Raw genomic sequence first — 26,367 nt, 5'->3', positions numbered from 1 at the left:
AAGAAAAAACTCTGTCCTTGTCAGAACATATGTAGTGAACCACTTAACATGAGAAAAGCTCTAGTTGGAATTTTTAATATTTGCATTTTTCCTACTGCTTCCAATCTTTATGCAAAGCTAAGGTAATTGTCTCTTAGCTCCTTTCTTGTACTTAAGGGATATTAAAGTAATACTGATCTTGTTATGTCTTGGCAAGAGAGCAAACAAGCATCTTAAAGAGAATGTTACACTGTTATTTACTCTTTGGGAGCAACAAGGAATCTGAAAGTACTAGATAATAAGTCATACCTGTTTTTCAGTGGATTTGCTGAAAAACACAGAATAAAACCATCCTTTAATTATCTTGGAATTCATAAAGTATCCATCAATCTATTTTTATTGTCAACTAAACACCTTTGAACATTGAACTGTGATCACCTATATATAACATTCTATTCTGAGAAATCAAGAAAACAAGCAGGTACTGCAACACAAGTTCTGACTTCTATCTCACGTCATCGTTTGGCTGCTTGTTGCATTTTTATCCACTATAGCCACCTCAGGCTGTGAGTCAGCATGACACAGTACCCAGCTGCCAAGCTGCAAGGTGCTGCTCCTTACAGCACAGACACAAGACAGATTTGCATTTCATCTTACTGTTATATTTATACACAATGTTCTCTAGGGTCTCAAATTGTGCTCATTTTCCTCTTCTGCACATACAACTCCAGTGCATTAAATGGTATTTTTCAGCAGTTAAGCACAGATGACCACTGCTACTCTATCACCATGACCTGTTGTTAATTCCCTCCTGCTGGACCCTGACAATCATCTTGCCTCTGCAGCTCTGCACTCCCACATGGTCTTATCACCACCACTTTATTCCATCTGTAGAACGAGTGGGAGTGTGTGGTCTCCTGTATGAGTTATTGCCGTGGAACAGCAGCATGAAATCAGCGTCGGCGGTTTCTGCACAGTATGTGGTCCGCTAGCATTTTTGATGCATGAGTAGATCTCTGATACTAAATGCAGTACCCCTGGAGGGTGCAAAACAAATACAGTGAGATGGCACAGTCATAGTAGAATTACATAGGTTGGAACAAAACAAAACAAAATAAAGGTGCATGACCTAGCTTATAATTCTTATGTATGATTTATATTTAAAAAAAAGCTTCATTGGTTTCAAGCCATTGCACGCGTTTGGCGGCTAGAATCAATGGCCATGAAAAGTACAATGGAGTAGCCTATACTAAACAAACATAAAGGTGGAAAACAGCAAAGCCACTTTGCATCTGCTCTGCTTCTTTAGCCCTGAGTTGCCACGTGACGAAAAGCAGGAGCCAGGTGACTAGCTGACCATTAGTGAAGACTGCCCAGCTGCCGTAGTTCAGCGTAATCACAGACCTGCTGGGATTAACATTGTATGTGCCCATTTTGCAGAAACTACCAGAGATATCAGTTTGAGATGACCTTCTGACTAAAGCAACACATATGCCAGTTACAAATATGTTGGTGAAGAGACAGTAGGGCACACAAGGCCAAGTGGTGTCAGTTTCTCTAGGGAAGTGATTTTAGTGAGAACAGTGCAAGTGCTTGTTGCTTAGCAGCACTGGGTGGCTGTATTTCCCAGTGCTGGGCAATGAGCTTCATTAGGTGAAGCCTAGCAAGGGATATAGAGTGACACCTGGGACACCTCAGACTCCTGCCAGGGGCAGGCTGCAGGATGTGAATGTGACATGTCTTTAAATATCTGAAGAAATTATAATGATTCTACACTGGGAGTGTTGTGATGACCACATTGGGTTACAGCTGCTGTGGAATGCATTCAGTGTAATGTTCTCTACAAAGAGTTAATTGACATTTTAAAGTGCAAGGAGATTATGCTTTGAACTTTGAAAGTTATCAATGCTGAGCAGAGCTGATGGTTTTACTATGGGGAAAGTTTCCCCTGGTTCTCTAGTTAATCTGGTACTATAACACCAACATTAATCTTGCCTGAAGCTAATTTAGAGAGGTTTGTATCTTTGTCAACAGAGCTGAAAGATAAATTCATCCTGAGGTTGTTGCACTTGGCCAGCCAGCATTAAGTCAGTTAACAGATGTAAACAGATGACTCTCAAAGCCTCACAAATTAAAAACAAATAGGACATCATAAAGGACACTAATTGATAAGAACAAATACTCTCAATATAGGTAAAATAATGAAAAATAAGCTACAAAATATGAAAAGAACAATGGAGAACCTGATCATATAAAAAATGCAATAACGGAAATCAATAAACAGCAAGGCAATGACAATTCACAAAACAATTACAATGATTAACATTCCATATGTGAGCACATTGACATTGCAGAAAATAGATGGTGACCATGTCTTGTTCAACAAAGACGAATATGAATAGAGTTAATTTACTGCATTTGAAATCAAGACAATGGACTCAAGAATCTAGTTTAAAGGCAGCTGGAATCATATTTTATGTTTGTATAATTGAATACATGATTCATTGCTTGTGAAGGGGATTGTCCATCTCTACCTGACTCTGCAGATTCTCCTTAGTTATACAGTTGACCTGCCTTTTTACATATAGAGTTCTGTGTGTGAACATTTGTTACGGGTACTCTAATAGTCTGCTAGTTGCACTAAATATGTATGTATGCAGGTGTAACAACCACAAATTGAAATCAGGAACAAAACTATGTGGTGTAGCCCAGTGTAGAACATCAGTCTTCAACAATGAAGCAGAAATCCATACCGCTCTGGACCATTATTCTCAGCTGAGAACAACTAAGCCTCCCTGCACAGCTCTAACTACTAGTCTTTACATTATTGATGGTCCACAGACATGTTCCTTGTCTGTTTATAGGTGAAATAACTGAGGTTTGATAGGTTAGGTTTAAAAAGAGCTCTTGTTTTTGATTGTCTCTGTCCAAATAATTTGGCAGCTCTCTGCCTGGTAGATGCCCTTGAGGAAGGTCATATCTTTTTCATAAAACAGAAGCATCCAAGTTGGATGGACTAATGTTGGCCACAATAATCTACAAAAGTAATTACTGAGCCATGGGTCATTGCCATGAGGCAAAAAGGGACAACTGCAAAGTCCAACAGGACAACAAGACTGGTTGTTAACAAGCCAAATGGTAGGTCAAATTTATCTACTAACCACTATTTGAGGTAAAACCAGTGTTCATGAATCTGTACATAAAAGTATTTCAAGTGTACTACGCCGAAGGTACAACAGTAAGTTGACCTTTGAAATTAACATTTTGGGAATATTTCTACCATTTGCCTTTGTTTCTTCATCCAAACTATGGCTATCCTGCAGGTTTGTTTATAACTTCTCAAACTGCTTGTGTTTATTGCATTGTCTGCCGTTATTCTTAAGATATATATAGCAGCTCTAAAATGTGATTTACTCACTTGGAAACTTTCACTTTTTCTTTTAATATAGCACTGAATCATGGTAAATTTAATTGGGTTTTGGGATAAAAACAATTGCAAATAAACCCTTTCATGTAAAAATGAAAACTGTTTACAAAGTAAAATAAATTAAGTTAAAATATAAAGCAGGAGTTATTGTAAGCATTTTGTTCCTTTAAAGTAACTCATTTTAATCATTACTGGTTCTGCAAATTGGTTTTAGAAGTTATGCAGTTGGACATCACCTGAGTGCAGAGAAAGTGTTTCAAAGATTGTAAGTAAAGATTATAGTATAAGTCAACCAGAATGTGGAAGGTCCAGATACTTGTGAATCAAAGTCTGAATTATAAAGTCAAACCTTACATCATAAAGACAAAACAACACTCCATGCAATGCCACAAAAAGATTACTCAAAAGCACAAGTAAATGAAGGGATGCACAAAAAATTTCAAGTCACCGAGTATCTTGAGTACAGTAAAATCCATCATTAGGAATTTCCGGTGCTGTTTAACTGTCTGGGATACAAGAGCACATCTTCATGTAAAATTATGTTTTGGAGCTTATTTCAAATAAAAAGGTATCTTTAATTCATGTAGAAACAGAGAAGGACATACAGTAATTAACTGAAATGAAAAACCTTGACAGAGACAAGTGGCAGCGAAAGGTTTGACAGCTAGAATGCTCAGTAATCCTGTGAGCAAACATAAAATGGCACATTTAACTTTTACCAGCCAGTTTGGTGTGTAATCAATTCTATTCCAAAGGATGCTTTTTCTTTCTTTCTTTTTTACCAAGAATGAGTGAGTTAACCCCGCTTAGTATTTTAAAAATGTTCTCTAGGTTGGTTATAATTATTAAGAAAAGTAATGTAGCATACAAAAGTGCAGTGATAAAATCATATGTCAATCTACACAGAGCTCATACTGTGCACCTTATGTGAGTTTGGCTGTCTTAGGAATACGGCTCTTACAGATGAATTCACACATCAAAACACGCCATATATTTTTGACCCCCCATTGTCTCCCAAACTGATCCTTGCATTTGGACTCCTGCTTTGAAACGAAGTGTAGCATGCCACTAAACTTCTCTAATCATGTTTATCTTTGGGGTTGGTGTAGTAGCTCACTCACAATCTGAGATCACTGGAAGAGGACAGGCAACAAACAGTCTTCAGAGGAGAGACTTCAAAGACAGCTCAGAGGACGCATTTAAAAAGGAGAAAATTAGTGAAACATCCTCTTAAATGAAATATGGAATTATGTTTTGCCTTGAAGGTTGCAAAAGCATGAGTCACCTTTGTTAATGCTCATCTCCCCTGTGGTGTTTTATCACTGAAATTGCTCTCAGGCAGTGTTGTGCTAGGAGCAGAAGGGAAAAACAGAAGACTGAAGAGTGGTGCTACAATGACTATCTGATAAGGTGCTGGATGACTCATTGTTGATTAGTAGTTTTCAGGTAGGCCTCTAAGTCCTCTTTGTGAAAGTATGCGTGTGTGACTGAATACATATGAGAGAGCATTAATTGATAATTGTTAGTGTGAATCTGAGTAGGCAGCATGACTATCATTTTAAACTATTGTCATTTATCTCAGGTTTTATATCGTACTGTATATCTCTCATCAACTCTACTGTTTTTTTTTATCTTACGCCAAAGCTGTAAGAGAGGTCAAACACAGAAGGATGTTAGAGGTGAAGGACTTTATGTAGGAAGCCCTTTTGTCTGGTAAGGCTCAGCAAAGCTCAACTGATCCTGCAGCATTTTTCTATACATTCTAAAAGGCAAGTGTGTTTTAGTGAGTAATGTAATGACAACTGGATGAAGTTTTCCATCACAAATACAGTATGCTAATACTGAACACAACAATAAAATGTAAATCTGGCAGTACAACTTCCAAATTGTTTTACTGCGGCACTAAAACCTTGTTTATGGTTGTGTTTACGCACTCACCACAATATGAAACTCAAGCTCACGACTGGTATAAGACTAAAAATCAATCCACTCTGCTTTACCCAGCCGTCCCTCTCCCTGCTCAGCTATGCTCTTCTACCCTCTGCTCCTCTACCATCTGCATAGCCCTTCAGGTATTAGTATTTATCAAACTACAGTAACTAAGAAGATGCAAAATGTATTGATCAAGCAGAAGGATCCGAGAAAATAATTGGTTAGAAGTTTGAGCTTTGGTGAATGAACTTTCAGAGCTAATATCTCTGCCCTGCCAGCAGCGCCAACTATTGCTTACAGGAAACTTTGAAAGCACTTCTCCACATTAAGAGACGTATGGAAAATTTTTCCATTTACAAACAAGAAAGTGTATCTGTAGCTTTAAGGTTAGAGAGAGATTGTGGTCTTCACCCCCAACCATTTTTAACATCTAGGTGTATTTTGAAAATTCTTGGTTGGTTATCAATCATGTTTGTCAAAGACAATAATTTGTTTTTTTGTTTTTTTTTTACGGCCTCATGATGCCACAAATGCTTATTAGGTCTAAGTTTTTTCTTTCTGCTTTGCCTGCAACACACCACTGTTTCTGGCTGTGAGGACTGATGCTCACTATGACATCCCTTCTTCTCTTTTCCACTTCCTCATTACCATACTTGGCGATGGTATCTCTCTCCTTGTGCATACTCTGTACCCCATATCTCAGTGACGTGTGTCTGTTGGCTTCTGTTCTCTATAGCCTTAGGGGGTTGTTTGTTGTGCTTCCCGCTGAATCTAGCACTGCTGCTCAGATTCATAAGGGAGCACGCTCATGAGATGAGCCTGTTTCAGAAAATAACAGTTCGTAGAATGACTGGATCCTAATCTTTTGATGCCAGTGTGTGGAGAGTGTTGAGAGAAGTACAGTAAGGATAGAAATTAAAGGTGATAAATTGTATACATAGCGTGCACTTGCTTTAACTCAAGATGTAAGGAACCGCAAATTCTCTGGGAGCCACAGCATCTAACTTCCACAAACTATCCCTTTTGTACACTCTACCTATCTGCCCAAGAAAAAGTGAGCTCTCCAGAGCAAACAGACAATTGTAGGAGGAAAATTTCCAGAGAGGGCCGTCCTGTAATATGATATTGAAAAGGGCCACTTGCATCACTTAATCCATCTGGTCTCACATTTTCTGCTTTGACATGAAAAAAAAAATTATCACCACATACAGAATTTGATTGTGTTTATTTAGCCTTAATTTGCTCGTGCACTCAAACCAGCACTTGCTTATGCCGTGACCTTGGGCCTTCTCAAACTTCACTCTCTCACAGGAAATGTCTAAATATGAAAGCAGAAATTGTGATTTTTAATGTACTGGAGAACAGGAGTAGTTTGGCAGGTAATATGAAATCAGCCATTATTTATTACTGTCTAAATCATGGAGTGATTTTTAGTCTTCGTTTTGACATATTTTACATATTTACAAATTAAATACTATTATTCTACCTATCTGGTTTGAGTTCCCAATTTTGGTGAACACAAATAATGTGACCTAAACAATTATGTGGCTAAAGATACTGGCAGCTGAAAACATCAGATGACAACTACGCAAATAAGTTTGTGAAATCACGATACTTACCATATTACCATCATGTTTTAACCTTTTGTGGTCACATGTAATGCAGGTGTAATGACATCAGCTCTCTGCGGCCTCTTCTTCAGTTGGATGCGATAAATTTTTGCTGAAGAATTTTTGTCATCATCAGTTTATCTCAATGCAGTTTACTGCGTGTATTTGTAAAAAGTAAACTATATAGTTTGTTTTGTTGTTTTTCAGATCTTCTGACAATTATTTTTATCAAAGTTGGATAACAATTTGACTCACATCAAGTGTAATGTAAAAGGTGTAGCTATTAACAGCAAACCAACAGGGAACTATCAGTTTCCCTTGATTTTATCTTTTAGGTTAATTTCTTTGCTTTCTGAAACTAAAAAATCCAAATAAGTTGCAAATTTATTTTTTAAAATTCAGAAACTTCTCTCTCCCTGGCTGTCCCAGGAATGTGTAATGAGAACTGAATACCTCAGTGAAACGTGGTACCCATTTATTGGTTCAAAAGCTTCCAAGTTGATAATTTTGGAGAGAAATTTGAATTTTCATCTGCTCCATTTAAACATTGAATTAGAAAAAACAGTTTCTTAAGTGCATCTAAACCTGTTTCCCGATTACTGAGAGAATCTGAATCTGCTTCCCTTGAGTAACACAGTTTCTGTATTTAAGTGCATGTACAGTAAATGCAGTGACATTTAGTTTTTTTTAGTGCTTAAACCTAAACAAACCACTATTGTATGTCGTTGTAATGCAGCATTTTTACTGCTTAGGAGGAGAAAATGTGTGCTGCCATCTGTCATTATAAGAAACAGCAGTCAGCACTTTGGTGCTCGACACCTAAGGCGTTCAATTTCAACATACGCCCACTGGCATAGGGCAGCTTCTATGGGTCATAGAAGTCCATAGGTTATAAACAGTAGGGTTGTTGAGGTCTGAGGACTGTTTGCTTGTTAATTTTTTTGTCTTCATACTGTATGAAGAATTGTAAAATAACTGCAGCACATGTTGAGACCTGTCAGTGAAGCTGAGCACAAACTTAAAGCTAACAACCAAAATAGTTTTTTTGACTTAAAGAAGAATATTAGGGGTTTTCCGTACAATGTTTTTCCTGGAGTTAGCAACTAATAGCCATTAGTATTGTCTGGGGAATAGCACTTTTATGGTTTCTATGTTATCCAGAGTTATAGGGGGATTTGAAAATAGATAGTATGGATATATCCTTATGAACATTTCAAGAAAGTCACTCAAATTATTATTAAACATCTACTGTTTAATGGCTGGGAGATGAAAGGAGAGCCAGCACCAGATTATGGGATAAGAGAGCAGGAGGAAAACGAACTGGCTTCATCAAGGTTAGATAGGTAAGAATGAGTAGTACATTTTTGGTAAGTGAGTGCTTTGGTTTTGTATGATAAGTGGCTTTATGTACAGTCATCTGGTTAAAATAGTGTTAAAGGTGATGTGAATGCAAATTAGCCATGTGGTCCTATAGTTTTATAGTAATTAACCATGTAGAGCTGGTCTGAGGCAGATGTCTTTACTTAGCCTACAGTATGTATTTAAATCAGGGAAAAGTAGACATGAAATTAAACATTTTTTAGTTACACAAATATTTAAACTATTCTGTGTTTTCAATCTTCAACTACTGCTTTATGACTCAGACTTTTTAAAAATGTATACATGTGTGAAGGCTGAAAATCCCAGGAAATTATACTATGAAGCAGGTGGGAAAACTGGGAGATGTAGAAGTGCTTTCTATCATTTAGATCTTGCTCTTACAAACTTTCTGAACGCAACTGTTGTTGAAACTAAAAAGAATTTTTCAAAGCAAAATCTGGACTTGATGAAAACAGTACTGGAAATTGTGTTGTGCCGCAGTCTCAATATTTTCTATATGTCACTTCAGAACCCCTGGCAGCTGTTTCCAGACGAATGTAGTGACTGAGGGGAATTACATTCTTGTTCCAAAATCCATCAAAATCCATGTGGCCCCATGCTGTGTATGTGTGAGTCTGCGTGTGTGCGGAACATTTTTAGTAAGTCTGTACTTTAGGGTTGTGTGTGTGTGTGTTGAAAATTGAATACAACATTGAAGAAGTCCCTTGTATATGTTTCTTCGAAATGTCCTACCACTCAAAATCTATAGATGAGACTGTTGGTTGATCACTTTAAGGTAAATCTGCCTTTGTCTGTACTTCTTATGTCGCTCTATGGACTCATTGCATTGGACAAAACACTTAAAATGTAAATGTGATCTTTCTAAGCTGTTGGCAGTCATCTCTGATATCTGTGGAATTGCCTCTTCGTCTGTGTAGAAGTTTATGTTTGACATTTTCCCCTTAATAGCAGAGTTAAGACGACTGGCAGCTGAAAGACCATAGCCATTATAGTACAATAACAAAGTGGAGTTGTAGACAGACTTGGTGTTTCAAAAAGCACTGATAGTGAAAGGTTTGCTGCCTGTAGTAGGTAACCATAGTGTTCCCACTTCCCAGACACATTAAGCTCTTGTCTGTGACGTAGTGGAGACTCAGGCAGAGAGCTGAACAAGATGTTCTCACCTTTGTGCTCTCTGCTCGTCTTGACCTTCATTAAAATGCCATGGCCTCTAGTAATTAATGCCACTGGGGCACCTGAAATAATATGAGGCAGATTAACCTGCGGATCAAACGAACAGGCGGTGTTGGGTTAAGCAACTACTCGACAACTTGTAGGGTAACTACCCAGGGTGGTGTGTGTGCGCACTAATGAGGAACTACCTTGATAGTCTTATGAATAATAGATGATGCATATTTTATAACCTGCTACATGTGAAAATACTTAAAAAAACAGGACAAGGTATGAGCTACACTACTGTACACTGCACTGATAAAGGTCTGTTTAGATGAACAAATGTAATGTGGATATTACTATGGATTTTTGATTTCATGTGAAGACTGTTTACTGTTACTGTATTTACTCCATAATTTAGTTCCTCAATGTAATCTTTTATTTCCATTAGGTTGCAGGAATTTTTGTATAAAAAGATTTTATTGAAAACGTTGAAATATATCAAAATTCAAACGTTCAAATTTTCCATGACCCTATGAACTTCTTCTAGGTATTGATAAGACAAAATTATAAATGAACATGGTAAAACAAAGAACCTTTTATCACTGCACTGAACTGAAAAAGGAATCAAACTCTTTCTTAGCTTTACTAAGGGCTGGGTCTTATGTTTAAGTCCTTGCACTATTTACCTTGTTTGTAGTCAAAGAACACAGCTTTTTTTTTGAAGTGCAAAAACCATGAAAAACCAACTGCTACCTGTCCAGTACCAGATAGCTGACAAAGACATTCAACAGTTAGCTGGTAGCATTTAGCCTCTAAAGAGCAAACTACTTCCTCTGGGGTTGGTGGACACATAAATAAATAAATAAAGCTCTTAAAAAAGAGCTGACCGATAAAGACCATGAAAAAATATTATCTCAATCTCCTTTATGTTGAGTCTTGAGTGAATACACACAAAGATTGTTAATGTCTACACAATTAATGTTCAATTATGATTTTGTAAACTTTTACATTTACTCAATTATTGAGTCATGAAAATTTAATATTGCATAGAACAGATCTCAGCACCTTAAACTCATACATTTCAAGGTATGTGCTGTAGGTTTATTTATTAGGACAGCATAGGGCTGGGAGATGTTCATATTGTATCCTATGTGGGGAAAAATAAGTATTTCTGATAGAATAATAGAATCATAAAATAACTGTCGGTGTCAGTGTTGAGTTTGAGCAACAATGAGTCATGCTCACTCATGCAGACCTATGGAGCTCATATTGTAGGTGGGAGCAGACATTCAAAATAAGTCATAGTAAAGGGAACCAGAGCCAAACAAAGGTTGAGTCATGCAGTTTATGATGAGAGAGTATGGACAGACTCAGGGGGTGTGTTATATCTATTCAATTATAAATTGATTTTTGAGATAATGTGACTGGAAAAGGCAGTTGCATTTTCTCTGAATATTTATATTTCTCTGTTACTGTTATGTTAGAAGGATGGTTGCAGTGATATACATCTTGACATGTATCTGCCCGATGTTTGGCTCACATTTAACACTCCTCACTGTGGTCCACCACGTTCTTCCAGACTGACAATCAAAGTCACTACTTGATGGATGGGCACAGACTACTGTATTGTACAGACATTCACTCTCCTTAAAGTACTGATTCATATTCACGTTGAAAACTTGGGGATTGTTAGGACCAACATTTTGTACATTTAGTTTTGACAACTCCTGGATGAATTGCTATTACATTGTTCAGGTATTTACAGCAAGTAATTTCTCAACTGGGACTATGTGGCTCCCAGATGATGAATCCTAATTTCCACCTACGGGTTCACATTTTTTGTAAAACATTTTTGATATACAGTATAATCAATGGGCTGCTATTAAATGTGTATACAAATTTACGTTCCCCTCTGGATAAACTGTAATAGCTTTTGTAATCATTTTTCATTTCTCATTTTTTTGCCAACATTTCCAATGTATCCTCACACTTCAAACTATGATCAAACACCTTTAAAAATCTTTTAAGGTTATATTCGACCATTGCATGTCACTATATATTTTGCTTTATTTTGCTTTCTAGAATAAAATAATACATAAAATAATATACAAAGATTATTAACAGACTGAGCTGCTAGCATGCCTGTAAGGTGAAGTGAATAACATTGATCATCTTGTTGCAATGACACCTGTCAAAGGGATGGAATTATTGCATCAAGTACAAGTGAACAGTTGAAATTAATGTGTTGGAGACAGGAGCAGGGACAAAGGCCAGTTGTGGTGGCTAGATAACTGGGTCAGAGCATCTCTAAAAGAGCAGGCCTTGTGAGGTGTTGCCACTATGTGGTAACTATTTACCAAAAATGCTGTGCCAGACTACTCACGCTGACCCCTGTCTACTGCTGAAAGCACCTACAAGGGGTATGTCAGTGTCTGAATTGCATAATGGAGCACTCAAAGACGGTGATCTGATCTGATGAATCACAGTTTCTTCTACATCATGTGGGCAGTCACGTGCGCCATTTATGTGACGAAGAGATGGCATTAGATGCCCTGTGTGAGTCTGATCCCTGAAGCCCCCACCCTGCAACATAAAGGACTTTCTTCTAATGGTGGTTTTAATGTTGGCTGTGTACAGGTGTAGAGGTACTAGGCTTGCGGAAAAAACTCATAGCATGGCAGTATATATAACTCTTTCTACTTCAAACTGTAAAACAATTGTAACATAGTTGTTATCACACTTCTCAATCTGGTTTGTTCAAACGTTTGAAAGTGACTCGATAGATGTGCAGTGATACCTCAAACTTCAAATTGAAGTTGGACGTTTTACTGCTTTCACTAGTTTGTGAGAGAACCTGCAATACTGAGCTGCCATAAAATGATTTTCATTTAGGCTCACATTAAAATGTAGTACACAGAATTTACAGCATCTCAATTAATAGACTGTGGAGCTCATCTCTGTTGCAGATGTGCATTATGCATATGATAACGACTTGTGTACTTTCACAGATCTTCCCTGCTGCAGCTTGTAGTAGAATACATATATGTCATATGTCTTCTTTGCCTGCAGAGATGTCCAGAGCACCACCTTCTACTTTCCAAATACACCTCATTATTTAATATTTGAGTAGCCAGGCCTTTGTTGTGCTTTTATCTTTCACTAAAGAGTGTGAGTCTCTTCTTGCTGCACTACACACCATGCTGTACACACACACACATTCACCTGTGCACACATGAAACACAAAAACACCTGTGCATGGCAGGGCTTGGTGTGGCAGAGCAAATATGTCTGTTCCCAAGACAACAGTAGATAATACAGTCATTATAACAGGACAAACAGATTACTGAAAGCAGCACTGCAGCAGAAACAACATCACAGAAATACTTAAAGAGATGAATTTAAAAATATCAAAGTTATGAAATTTCTTTTCTGAAAAGTAGGTTGTACTAGAAAAATATAGAAAGTGTGCAAGATGAAGGGCATAAGATGATCTTAACATTTTATTGTGTTTCATCAGTCAGTAATAGAGAGTAACCAAAGGGATATTATTTGATATGCAAACGTTACACATGATTACTTTTACAAGATGATATCTGATTCTGCTCTGAAGATCTGCAGGCCATCTGTTAATCACCCTCTATTTATTGCCTTGAAAATGTAAGGATACTAATAAATGTTAGAGTTAACAGCAACATGAAAGCTCAAACTGATATCATTGCACATGTGAGTTCATTGCTTTGTTCCCGGTTGTCACACTGTTTTCATGACGTGTGTGACGTATGTTAGCACCTCCAAATCCAGACTTTGGACATCACTTTGTTGTTGACAGCCATTCATCAGACTCCTGGGTTCTCAATCTGGCTAGTTTAAGGTTTAAAATGAGAATAGCAAATCTAATTGGACCTAATATTGAGCCCAACAGTAGCACAAAAACCTCAAAATGACTGATCCAAACAGAATTAGGGTTAAGTTAGGATTTGATTGTAAAATGTAATGTTAATAGATTATCTGCAGAGAACATCTGTGGCGATGCGTCTGTACAGTTGATTTTGTAATGCAAATCAAATCAAAATTGTCATTTCTTTTCAGAGCTGCCGCTGGGATTCATTGTGTTCCAGTTACTCAGTGAGAACAAATTTAAGCAATGAGAATCAATATCAATAATTTGCTAATTTTGAGCAAAGATGGAAGAAGACAGATGGCTAGTTAGAATACAAATCTGTCCTGAGATGTAATTATAACTGACAAACACTTTTGGGTTGCCACAAGCATGCTTTCCTACATCTTAAACGTGGTGTTTACTTTGACCCAAAAAGATTTTTCACTAGCAGTATGCAAAATATTGTCCTGCATAAATTAGTATAGATTCTCAAAGAGTACATGAATCGCTTGTATTTGCTATCGTGATAAAGTTAGAGATTTCCTTTATATTTGGCGTGGTTATCATTTCTATTTCCACAAATAATGTGTCACCATTATCTGTGTTGTTTGAAAGCACAATAAGGATTTGTATTTTTAAGATGTTTTTAATATGATCACTACTTTTATCTGTATAATAAAATGATGTGGACATCACTGCCTATGGTTCAAACACTTCAATCAGGTAATTTGTAGTCAGCACACACTAGTGACACAGTCAGTTGCTGCTGACCTTCAGCTGAAGGTTCAGCTTTCTGCAAACGTCAAGAGCCAACCAGTGGTTCTGCTGGTGGTTAAGTGCATTTAAAAACTCCTATTCTTAATATTTATGCTCAACATTTTCCAGAGCATGCAACAATGTTTTAGAGTTTATTCTTTACTCACAAGTTCACTGCTCCATTTCAGTACATTATGTCCTTACATAGTCTCAAGCTTAGTTGAGAATAGTGCAGAAGCATGTTGATGGAGTCCTGAACCTAGAATAATGTCAGACAATATTGATGGACATGGATTTTGTAAGCAATTTTAATAATTATAAAATTAATTGTAGGTGGGTCACCACTCTGTCACCACTGTCCAATAGGTGTTACTGTTTGTGACTGGGTTCAGTCACAATATACAAACATTTCAGAAATTTTCTCCTTTTCATCAAATCATAGTCACTGTAATTTGGCTTTTTACAAAAACATACAAAAAAGAATCTTTCATATCAAAGTGATAGTAAACGCACCTTTGGCAATTGCATTTACAGCACTGTGTGTGAATAGGTCTTATTCAGCTTTGAGGATCTGGACATTGCAATATTTCCCCATTCATCTTTGCAAAAATACTCAAGCTCTGTCATGTTGCACAGGGATCTTGAGTGAACAGTCCTTTTTAAGTCAGCCACAAATTCTCAATTGGATTGAGGTCCTGGTTCTGACTCAGTCACTCCACAACATTAACCTTCTTGTCTTTAAATCATCTGTGTGTAACTTTGGCTGTATGCTTGGGGTCATTGTCTTACTGGAAAAGTACACACATTCTTTACTCAAGTAGAAGTGCAGATACATGTGAAAAAGTACTGATCCAACTTCTTTACTCAAGTAAAATTGAAAAAGTACAGGTTCTGAAATGAAATCAAAGTATAAAATTAAAAAGTTTCTTTCTGTGCGAAGATAATATAACTAACCATCCAACTTTTGTATGTGCCATTCTCTTGGACAATGACAGATTTCAAATTGTGCGAGAAAAGGAGGACAGTTATGGAGAAGAGTGGCATAACATTATAAGTTGTTACTCAGTAATAACTGAGTTTTATGTATACATTAAATTTATGTATACTCGTACTTAAATTAAACTCTGTAAAATTACTTCAAAATTACTTTCAAATTATTTAAATTACTTCCAGTCAAAAGTAACTTTTTGCATTAATGTATTAATTTTCCAAAGGGTTAGGGTCTAAATGACAGTCGATATACAAAATCTGTAACATTTTATCCATTACGTATGCAGCCACAAGTTTTGTTAGTTCTTTGTTGCTGGTTAAAATCCAGTTTTAGTTGTTTAGCTGTTAAAGGGTTACAGCCATCCTCCATGGGTTGGTGGGCTCATCTTAGTTTGGATGTCCACAAGCTTTACATTGTTTCACTGTCTTAGTAAGGCTTTAAAGAAGTTTGAGGTATGCTTTACCTACAAATAATACATTTCTTATTTCAAAACCAATCTTTAATGGGGTGAAAACAAAAGTAACATTGTAACAAGTTTTACATGGTACTTTGTACACTACTTATTACTGGGAACACTGATGTTGTACTATACCAATTTATTTGCGTGATTGAACATTAAACCTTCAATTCCTTTACCATTTGGTTCCTGCCCTTTTTCTGGTTCAACAAACATGATTTGGTAAAGCCGTGGATAGTGGCTAACCACACTAGGCATCTTTAAAAGAAGCTGTGTCATTTAGAAATAAAGTATTAAAATATCTCTTTTTAGAATTGGAACACAAGTTGATACTCAGAACTAGTGGGTTGTGGTTAGGTAGAGTTCACATGCACATGCTTTGCATTTTGTCAGGCCCTGAGATAACACAAAAAAACTCAATCCTTGATAACGACTTATGCTGGAAACCAGGTATAGTCTTGAATGCTTGGGTTCAGAAACCATGAAATATCAATAGGATTTGAGTTGTCTGCCATTGCATTTAGGACTGCTGAGTTTAAAGGAAATATCTGCTGATCTTTCTAGTGTGAGATTACAAACTCCATTCATGTGCCCTCCTACAATCAATAATTAATCTGAAAGACTCAGTAGAGCCTCTGAGAGAGATTTCTGTCAAAAATTGCTGGGCCATAGACTGATATAAATTCAATTTCATATAAATTCACATTGGAGAGTGCCTTCCAATGTTGGCTGCTGTGTGTGCTGTAGTCTTCGTAGAATTGCAGGACTCTATCTGAACGCTGTTTGAAGCCACTTTTTTCTGCTTCACAAGCCCATTCAGCACGATGCTGCGGTCTCTGTAGTGGTGCTGGTGCAGGATTGGGGTTTGAGTTGTGTCTTTGTTTAGATGGGGATTGTTTTTATGATGCGCCTCCTCTATTTGAATATTTACAGTGCAAAAATGAGGGCATTCAGGCTAGGAGCATTTTGGGAAGAAATGCAATCGTTTGAATGCATAGTTTGAAAGTTGGAGTTCACTAATTATATTTGTAGGCCACGTGAAGCTCAAAAGCTGAAAGCAAAACATTCTGGCACAATTTGTTTTCTATAGAATATACAAACAATATAGCAGCTTTAAATTAATTCTGAATAGAATACGTTAAACTTGGGCATTTTAAATATAAAGACTGATCCAAACTGATGCACATACACTGATGCATACAACAATATGAATGCAAGAATCATTAGGGTGAATAAAAGCATTGAATTCTACCTCCAAAAACTGATTGTGTAAACTGGTACAGCATGTTCCTATAAATGCTAACTGATAAAACCTATGCAAGTAACACACATTTTACATGCTAATATAAGTCTTACAGTTGCCCGATCAAATGAGATTGCTAGAGCTGAGCTTTTTTATTTGTATTTTTTAGTTCATAACTAAGCACATGCTCAAGTGGGTGGAAAGCCATATGGGAAAAGAGAGTCAATATTTGAGAGCACAAAATACAGAACTTGTTCAGGACATATCTAAAATAAATAAATAAACATTGTTGTACAGTACACCAAAAATAATCCCTCCATTTAGAAGGGTGGTGACGTGGTACTCATGCCAAGTGATGGTGGGTGTTTCTTGGCTATGATTTTACTGTTTAATACTCTCAGTTATGGACTGTGGTAGAGGATAGATAATCAATAACACTCTTTTCATTCCAGCCATGCATGTGCAAGAGCAGTAGGCTTCATTCATACTATAATAACTGAAGTAATTTTGTAAATATCCTGCAAAGCAAATAAAATCATGTATATTGCATTAAAAAATAAAAAAAAAGTGTATGAATCCTATTGTTAGCCCCACTGATTAATTTTAAAAGTTTGTGAGTGAGTCAGCAGTTTGTGGTCTAAAGATAAAGTTTAATTAAGCTAAAAGCATCACTGGCTCCTCAGTGATTCCTTTCCAATCCTTCCTCCAAACTTTTCTACCTCACCGGAAACTTCTGACTAATTGGACGCCCCTCTTGCCATAATCTTTAAGCCTAAATAAAAGATTAATGAGCACATTTCTGTAGCATGCACCTATTCAAAAGCCCTTTTGGCAGCACTTGCAGACTTTTAGTGAGATTTTTTGCTTGGTCATGTTTGTAAACATAAGCTGATCTGGGGCTTTTTGAGTAGTCGGTAGTGTCTGTGATGCCGCTGCCACTTGACAAGCACCCAGCATTTTGGCAAAAGTCTTTTTATCAATAATCTTTGCTGTTTGTCTGCTCTTTTCACAGGCTATGGTCATGCTGCGCCGGGGACTGATGCAGGGAAGGCCTTTTGCATGTTTTATGCTGTCCTTGGAATCCCTTTGACTCTTGTCATGTTCCAAAGTCTGGGTGAGAGGATGAACACTTTTGTCAAGTATCTCCTGAAGCGTATCAAGAAGTGCTGTGGCATGAGCATCACTGATGTGTCCATGGAGAACATGGTGACAGTGGGATTCTTCTCTTGCATCGGCACACTGTGCATCGGGGCTGCTGCCTTCTCCCATTATGAGGATTGGAGCTTTTTTCAGTCCTACTATTACTGCTTCATAACATTAACAACTATAGGCTTTGGGGACTTTGTGGCCCTCCAAAAGAACCGGGCACTCCAGAAGAAGCCCCTGTATGTGGCCTTTAGCTTCATGTATATCCTAGTGGGCCTGACAGTCATTGGGGCCTTCCTCAATCTGGTGGTGCTTCGCTTCCTAACTATGAACAGTGAGGATGAGCGACGGGACGCAGAGGAGCGGGCCTCGCTTGCTGGCAACCGGAACAGCATGATCATCCACATCCAGGACGAGTCGCTGCAACATGGTCGGCGGCGACGTGAGCCGTACCGGGCAGAAGTGCCTGACTTGCAGTCAGTCTGCTCCTGTATGCATTACCACTCACATGACTTCAGCAGCTCTGGGGGAGGGATGGGAGGTGTGGGCTGTGCCTTCTCTCATCAGAACTCATTCAGCTCACAGTTGAACCCCAATCAGTACTTTCACTCGGTTTCCTACAGGATTGAGGAGATATCACCCAGTACCTTGAAAAACAGCTTCTTCCCTTCACCCATCAGCTCAGTTTCTCTGGGTCTTCACAGCTTCACAGAAAATCATCAGCTCATGAGGAGAAGGAAATCTATCTAAACCCTAACACACACTGGACAAATGAGTTTCCATATTTTATACACAAGGTCAAACGTTTCCTATGCTGCTCCTCACAAATCTTATTCAGCACTTTTTTCCCGTTAGGTTGTATGTAATATAAAAAGTATTCTTGGGGACAGATGAAGAACACGCTTAACAGAAAGCGTGAACAGAATGGGATGCAAAGCATGAAGCATGGATGTCTATTTTTTCAAGAGATTGCTCCGTTAAAAACATTTCATGAACTACAAGACCTTCCTTACTACAGATTTACAGTCCAAATTTATATATTAACTTTGGTTACATACCAAATAATGCACACTGGGGAAAATGCTATTTTTCAAAAGGGAGTATGCTTGTTTCACATTAACTTGAAAAAAAGTTTACCGTTGTGTACTATTCCATTGCCTCACTACAGAGAATTTAAAATACCTTAAAGCATCAGGTATTGTTTTCAATAAGCAATCATAAAGTATATTTCAATGTTTTTACCACACATCAAGCCAAGATGTTGTTGCCAATATCAGCATGTACATTAGATGTCAAATAATGAGTCATGTCATGGTTTTTTGAGATTCTTTAGTCTGGTCCTAGAAGAGCTGTATGACAGATGTCTGTCCTTGGTTAAAAAGGATCATGCTGCTGTTATTTATATTTTTCCCTCATCTACAAACACATTTTCCAGAAAGGTTTGGAAATAAATAAAAGGAAAATGGAATGATTTGCAAAACATGTGAAACCATTTTTTTTATGTAAAAAGTTCAAAGACAATTTATCAAATATTAATACTGAGAAATTTGATTGCTTTTTGAAAAAAATATTTACTGATTTTTATTTTGATGCCAGCAACAAATTTTAAAAAGTTGGGGCAGGGGCAACAGAAGACTGAACAAAAGTTGTGGAGCTAGTGGAACATCGTAGTCTCCCTGATTGTTAACTGGCCACAGGTCAGTATCATAAACAGGTATTAAAAAAGAAAAGCTAAGCCCTTCAGACGTAATGATGGAGCGGGGACCCTCACTCTGCATGATGTTCCCACAATGTTCTTAAATATTATATTTTAGAGAAAATGTTTCGGGCCCTTATAATTTACAGTACATAATATCAATAATATATCCACAAAATCTGTAGAAATCGAGGAGAGGGAGTGAGAAGGTCAAACATCAATACTAAATGTCTGTAATCTTAGGACCATCAGATGGCAAAAACTTAAACCACACACTTCTAATGGAAATCACTACAGGGCTTAGGATCACCTCTAAAATTATTTCAAAGTTTGTGCTGATTAACAAGAAGGCCTTTGCTTTTTTTGAAACACATTGGCATCAAATTTCAAATGAGCAGATATTTTTAACATTTAATATTTTTGTATCTTTGTACTATTTTTAATAGGGAAATTAGTTTCAAATTATTTGCAAATTATTCCATTCTCTTATTACTTACAATTCTACTTACAGTATATACATGCCAAGTTTTCTGGAAATTGGGTTTATAGATCATATCTGATAACAAATATTTTTATTTCACCTAAAGCATTTTTTATAATAAGAGTTAAAATTAAACCAAAAGAAAACCCATGCTACTCACTACAGATTGTATCACTGGTTGTTTGTGTTTTACCTCATTGACATTCATACTGGATCAGATCAGTTAATGTGAACTGGCTTCTTTCTACATTTACAAATAAATAAATAGTTTCTGTCACTAAATTAATCATTGTCCCCAATCACTATACAGACACTAAAACCAATGTCTACCCATGTTCAGTTTGTTGTCAGTCAACAGCATGGATTAGCTTGTGCATCTGTGGCATAGACTGCTACCGTTGTCCAAATCCTTAAAACACATACATGTGGTGATATATTTCTTCCTTTTAAAAACCAAAACCCCTATAAATATTGTTGAAAAAATAAATGGATAAACTAAAGAATTCAGAGAAATGTGGGCCTGGACTATGAGTCAGACTGAGGAAAGTGAGTTTATAGTTATAGATATAATTATCAAATGACTCAAATTAATGGCACAGACTGTAATATAAAGATTGTAATATAAAGAGGTGAGTCTTTCATTTAACCTGTAGCTACCAAAGTACAATGAATTTGCTCCAGCCGAATTCATCAGCAGTGTAAATATTTTAGTTAAATTACAAACATGAATGTGCTCCACAAGCCCTGCATAGTATATGATGAATGCCTGTAGCTGCTCTAACCACACAGCAGTGAGATCAGAACTGTTTAAAGTGATGGGGAAGCATTTAGATCGAAACAGACAACTCTTGAGGTTTGGATGCACTTTGGAGCCATTAGGGAAACACAACCTGATAAACGCATCAACAGGGAAATGAGCCAAAATAGTATGATTTAATGTGAGGGGAAAGCTGAAGAAAAACTTAATAACATCAGTATGATCCTTTTAGTTTCTGTAAAATATCAGAGAAAAATGGGATGAGGAGCATTGTTTTATGTTTGAAAGATCTGATAGGTGCATGAACTTTGTATGTTGAATGAGGAAACAATTTCATAATAACTTTACAAGAACCTTAATGGCAAATAATTTTAGGAATGATTTAAACATTGCTTTTTATGTTGCCAAAGTCAAGTAGTTTATAAAGAGATTTAATTTTACATTCAAACAAACTGTACAATAATGTTTGTTCTCAGGTTTGAATGAACCACTTTCTATTTTGGTTTACTCCTATTTCACAAACAATACTAGAACTGCATAGGCAAAACAAAACAATGTACATATCCAACCTTCATTTGCAAATAATATGAGAAATGCGACTGAGATGCATTGCCTCACTGAGGTCTGTGCAGTGACTAAAGTAGATGCATACACTGGGAGTCAGTTTGCACTATAGGCAACATTTGTGAGAACCACAGGCCTGGAAAAACATGGGAATTTAGGTCTATTTATGTTTAATAACAAGATCATTTTAAAGTGCAGGCCACCACTTCTGTTACAACTTGCACAGTGCTATGTGTCAGTTTATGAATGAGCTCTTGAGTTCAGCAGGACTTCCATACTTTTTAAGCTGTAAATGTATATCAAAGTATGAACTCCTAGGATTGGAGCAAAGCTAGGTTTTTACACAGTTATATAGGGTTGGGACATATTTTATCCACAAACCAAGTTCTGTCCTTCAAAATCAATCAATATTTCTGGAAACTAACAGTTCTTACACCAAATTCTGGACCTTGATTTTAAATAAGTGTTACCTTCAGTATTCATTGCAGCCAAGTATTTAACAGGTTTCTGTTAATTTCCTGGGTATGTGAGCATGCCTCGTGTGGTGAATGGCACTTTGTTTGGGCAAATGGTAAAATGCCATGGATCCTATTCAGTCGTGACAAAAGTAACCAGGCGTGGAGGCTGAGATAAGCCCTAAAAGCATTGTTTCATTATTGGAACTAAACTGGCTTATCTAAATATCCTGTACAATATGTTTATAGCAACCTTTGGAATAAAAAGGCCTTTTCATGGCTAAAATGCATATGTATTTTTCCACAGTAGCATACGTGCCTTGAAGAAACAACAGGAAGTGTTTCTGTTAAAGTGGGCACATTGAAATATCACAGCTCTGGACCTGTTTGTGCTTTACCAAACTGATCATAAGCATATGGAGGTCTGGCGTTAGGGCTAACACAAGAGCAGATGTGGTTAATGTATAGACAGATCTAAGTCCTGACAAGTTCACATGATTAGATGAACAATCAACAACTGATTATTTACCTTCCTGCTACAGTAGAAACACACCCAGCACCAAAGCAGACTGAACCATTTATTTACTTTCTAAATACATCAGTGGGTTCAAAGATAAGTTTATATTAATTAATTATTTTTATAGCTGTGGTCATGTGATCAGTAATAGTGACACTGAGCTCAAACTGAGGTAATTGCTGAGATTTGGGAGATTGGAGAAGTCAGATGGTACAAGATGCATAAGCTGTTAGATGATTAGACAGGTTTACGAAATAAGGCTGGGAATATTCAGTCAAATCCCACGAAAAGACCACAACCAACAATTAATTAATGCTCATATTCTGTATCTTTCTCCTTGGTGCCATGTAATGCCAATGTTGTCAAAAGATACTGAAACACATCAATATCTGCCTTTATTACAAGGGGCACTACAGTGCATGTTAATCAATCCAAATTGTTCCAAGTTACCCTCTACTGTTGCTAACAGCTGCATATTTAGACATCAAGCAGACACAGAAGCATTGCATTTTTTGTTGTTGTTTCCTGAAATAATGTAGAGCTGGTGCATCTGGAAACTAGGAGTTATTGACAGTGGGACAGAAAACCTAATAAGTTATCATGAGTACATAAAAGGTTTGTGATAGGAGATAAACTAAACTAACGCCGATCTAATGCTTTAAATAAAGATGGTTAGTAAAATATACTCGGAAAAGGAAGGCAAATGGTAAATGAGTGCCTCTTTGTAGGAATGCTGCCTTGTTCCCAATTCTCAGCTATAATATTATTGTACCCTTTGAGAATAATGGCCATAAGTATGAAATTAAGCAAAATTATTCTTTAAACACTTCCAAAATGGAATGGGTTCTGTGGATTTCACTAGCTTCCATTCACTGCATAGTCAGACTTGTTCAAGCAACATTTTGGGGAATGTATCAGCCATAATGGATTATTTTGAAAAAGAAGCAGCAAACAAATGAACTCATTTGCTCTTTGTGAGCTTCAAGTCGGATCGTTTTTCATACCCGTCTCACTCGCACACATATTACTCAGATTTGTCTGCCTTCATGGCACATGTCATACTGATGGTCTTCGAATGAATGTTACTCTATAACACAGATGGTGCAGAGAAACAGCCACACACACCATCGCACTCAACAGACAGTGCAACATTTTGTTGTCTCTCTCTGTTATTTCTCGTGTTTCGTTGCCACGTGGCATCAAACAACACGAAGGTGAATCCTTCAAGTCATTGGCATTTGATTTGTATGTAGCTGTGTTTGGCTTCAAGGCATCCTTTACTGGATGTGGCAGTACGTGCAGGCTATTTCTCTGTCAACAGTGCCATGTTTTCCTATGACAGGGATAATAAGAAACAAATTGCACTACGATCTGTGTAATACAATATAGCAGAAAGGCTGTGTTCCACAGCGTTGTGAAATATCCTTTGCAATAGGTTCTTCTGTAGGTTTGATGAACAAATAATACCATGTACCATATTCTTTACAGGAGAATATATCCCATCTCGTGGGCATTGACGTGGTTTGACAGTCATTTTGAACCCACTAACGTCTGCTGTCAGAATCTTGAAACCGATGTCTGTACAGTATACTCCAGTTTGGGTCCCCTCTCTTTCCAAATCAAAGAGAGGAGACTGTCACAATGAAACTTTACATAACATTTTAAACCTGTATGTTTTCATTTTCTTTTTTCTTGCTTTCTTTTTTTTTTTTTGGTGCGTGTGTGCATGATTTGGTGTGGATGACTCACTGGGTTACACGACCTGGGCGAAGCCATTACACACTTGAATAAAAATGATAAGCCTCCTTCTGAAACTGTGTCCTTTTCTAGCTGCCTAACATCTCCAGCTGCTCCACTGAGACGTTATTTTATTTCACAAAGTCACAAAAGGGTTCTCTAGAAAACTAAAAATCAGGCCTGGAGTTATAGTAGTACATATTAATTAAAACAACAATTTCAATGATTTCTAAATGGCTGTTGGCCTGTTTCTCAGACTAAATGGATTCAAGATAAACTTTCAACTGTAATAATTAATTAAAAGTACAACTTGAGTATATTTTATTTTAAAATTAATATAATTTAAGTCAAGGTTTAGAGAACTGTAGCCTTTAACAATTTAAGCCAGAGGAGCCTGACCCCCAAGAGTGTCTGTCAATAAATACACAAAGATACTGAAGGCAAAACTCAAAAATCTCAGTCTTACATATTCAAACGGTCATGCGTCAGAGCAGATCCGAGTGAAAAAAATTAAAAAGATACAGTCTAACACAAACTAACCCCACCACTATGCCTCTATTTTGCTTATTTAACATTTGCTTCTTTTTTATAAGTCTCAGTCTGTTGTTTGTTTAAGTCCTACAAAAATAAAATACGTACAAAATTTGTAAAAACAACATTTAATTATGTTTCAACACAGGCTGATTATCTTTGTGCTAAGCTAAGGTAGCTAGCCACTGATTGTAACTTTAAATCAGATATATTGTATAATAATGATATTAATCCTCACCTCTGGCAAAAAACAAACAAAAGTAAAAGCTGGATTAATTGTGTTTGGCAACCCTGTTTGCTGCCACTAGAATTAGGGAATAAAACCAATGGACCACTGCAAAGTTAACTTCAAAAACCAATATCAAATAACTTTGTGGCATTAATTACATAATGTATTCTGGCAAAATTTGACTGATAAAAGATCTGTGCTGACCAGTTGCCTTGTTCTTCTCTCTGAGTGGCCCATGCAGTGCAGCTGGATGTTCAGTAGGTGGGAGAATAAGCGGGCAACATCCCTTTTTATCCCTTCCCACATCTCAGTAATTATACTGTCAGCCATGAACGTCAGGCAACGCAGAGGGCGACACAATAAGAACAGTGGCAGAGGGGCGTTAAGGCCTACTCTTGGCGTTAAGCCTGTAATTTTGCATCTTAAATGATCATGTAAGCAGAGCCAAGTTGTTCTGCAGCAGCAGGACCATCTCCACCGTACCAATGATATGATGAAGCTTTGCAATAAGCAGGTGCTGACAACCTTCTTTTTTGCGGCCTGAGGCAAGAGAACAAGACAACGGTGCAGAGGAGATTTTGAACAATGATTGAGTCTGTCTGCCTGGTGAAAAATGTATCTACACTTGAAGGAAAAACTGTACGCTGACAGAAGTCTCATCCATTGCAGGAAAACTTTGTGCCACTAAATACAATAAATGAGGCTGGCATGGCAGCAATGGAGCTCAAATTTAAAAACAAGCAGCTCTCTGAAAGTGATTAAAATCTGCAGATATTCCTGCAGGCAACACACAACACATCATTGTCTCATCATGTCTGTCTGAAGATTTTTAGGCTGAAAAATTTTGCCAGCACCGGGGCTTGTGCTGAAAAGAAAATTTGATCAAAGTTAAACTGCAGTGAATGAAGATAATATTAGGGAAATATCTCTGATACTGAATTGCAGCACTTTATCTTTAGTAACTTCCAAGGTTACAAATTTCTTTGTAACACTTGTGCTTCTCCTAATGGTCTCATTCTTTGTGACTGATTTTGATTTAATAAAAAAAGTAATAAGAAGTAAAGCCTTTTGTCTGCAATAATCACACCAGCATCTAGAGTAATAATGTGTAATGTTTGATATGTGAATAAAATGATTGTAGTTTATATTTAAAACAAAATAAAGTTGCATTGTTATGCAGATATTCAAATGAGAATGTTTTTTGTCATTTGACATTTTTATTTGCACCAATGCCAAAGTTAGAAGTGGAAGTAAAATGTAACTGCACTGCTGTCTACAGACTGTGAGGATATTTTAAATCTGAGATTACACAACTGGTGGTTTCCTTTATCTTCACAGTGCGAATACTGGGCCTTTGTCTTTATTCCTCAAACTATGATACATTGTGCCAGTTGTAGGGAGAAGGGATGAAAGTCACCAATCACTTTTCTCATTTGAATTATGT

The 26,367-nt window shown here is 37.1% G+C and overlaps 1 protein-coding gene across 1 annotated transcript in view; it reads left to right on the top strand.

The window, feature by feature from the left end:
- The window catches only part of kcnk9 (potassium channel, subfamily K, member 9), a 38,329-nt gene extending 12,323 nt beyond the window's left edge, over positions 1-26,006 (top strand). Inside the window, exon 2 of the mRNA XM_067508203.1 lies at positions 17,823-26,006. Within this exon, the coding sequence (XP_067364304.1) occupies positions 17,823-18,706 (884 nt within the window). The 3' untranslated portion in view covers positions 18,707-26,006. The remainder of the gene's footprint in view (positions 1-17,822) is intronic.
- The last annotated feature ends 361 nt before the right edge of the window (positions 26,007-26,367 follow it).

The sequence above is a fragment of the Channa argus genome, chromosome 1 (assembly GCF_033026475.1).
Source record: "Channa argus isolate prfri chromosome 1, Channa argus male v1.0, whole genome shotgun sequence".
NCBI classification, from domain to species: Eukaryota; Metazoa; Chordata; class Actinopteri; order Anabantiformes; family Channidae; genus Channa; species Channa argus.
This window is presented reverse-complemented; position numbering and strand designations above follow the sequence as displayed.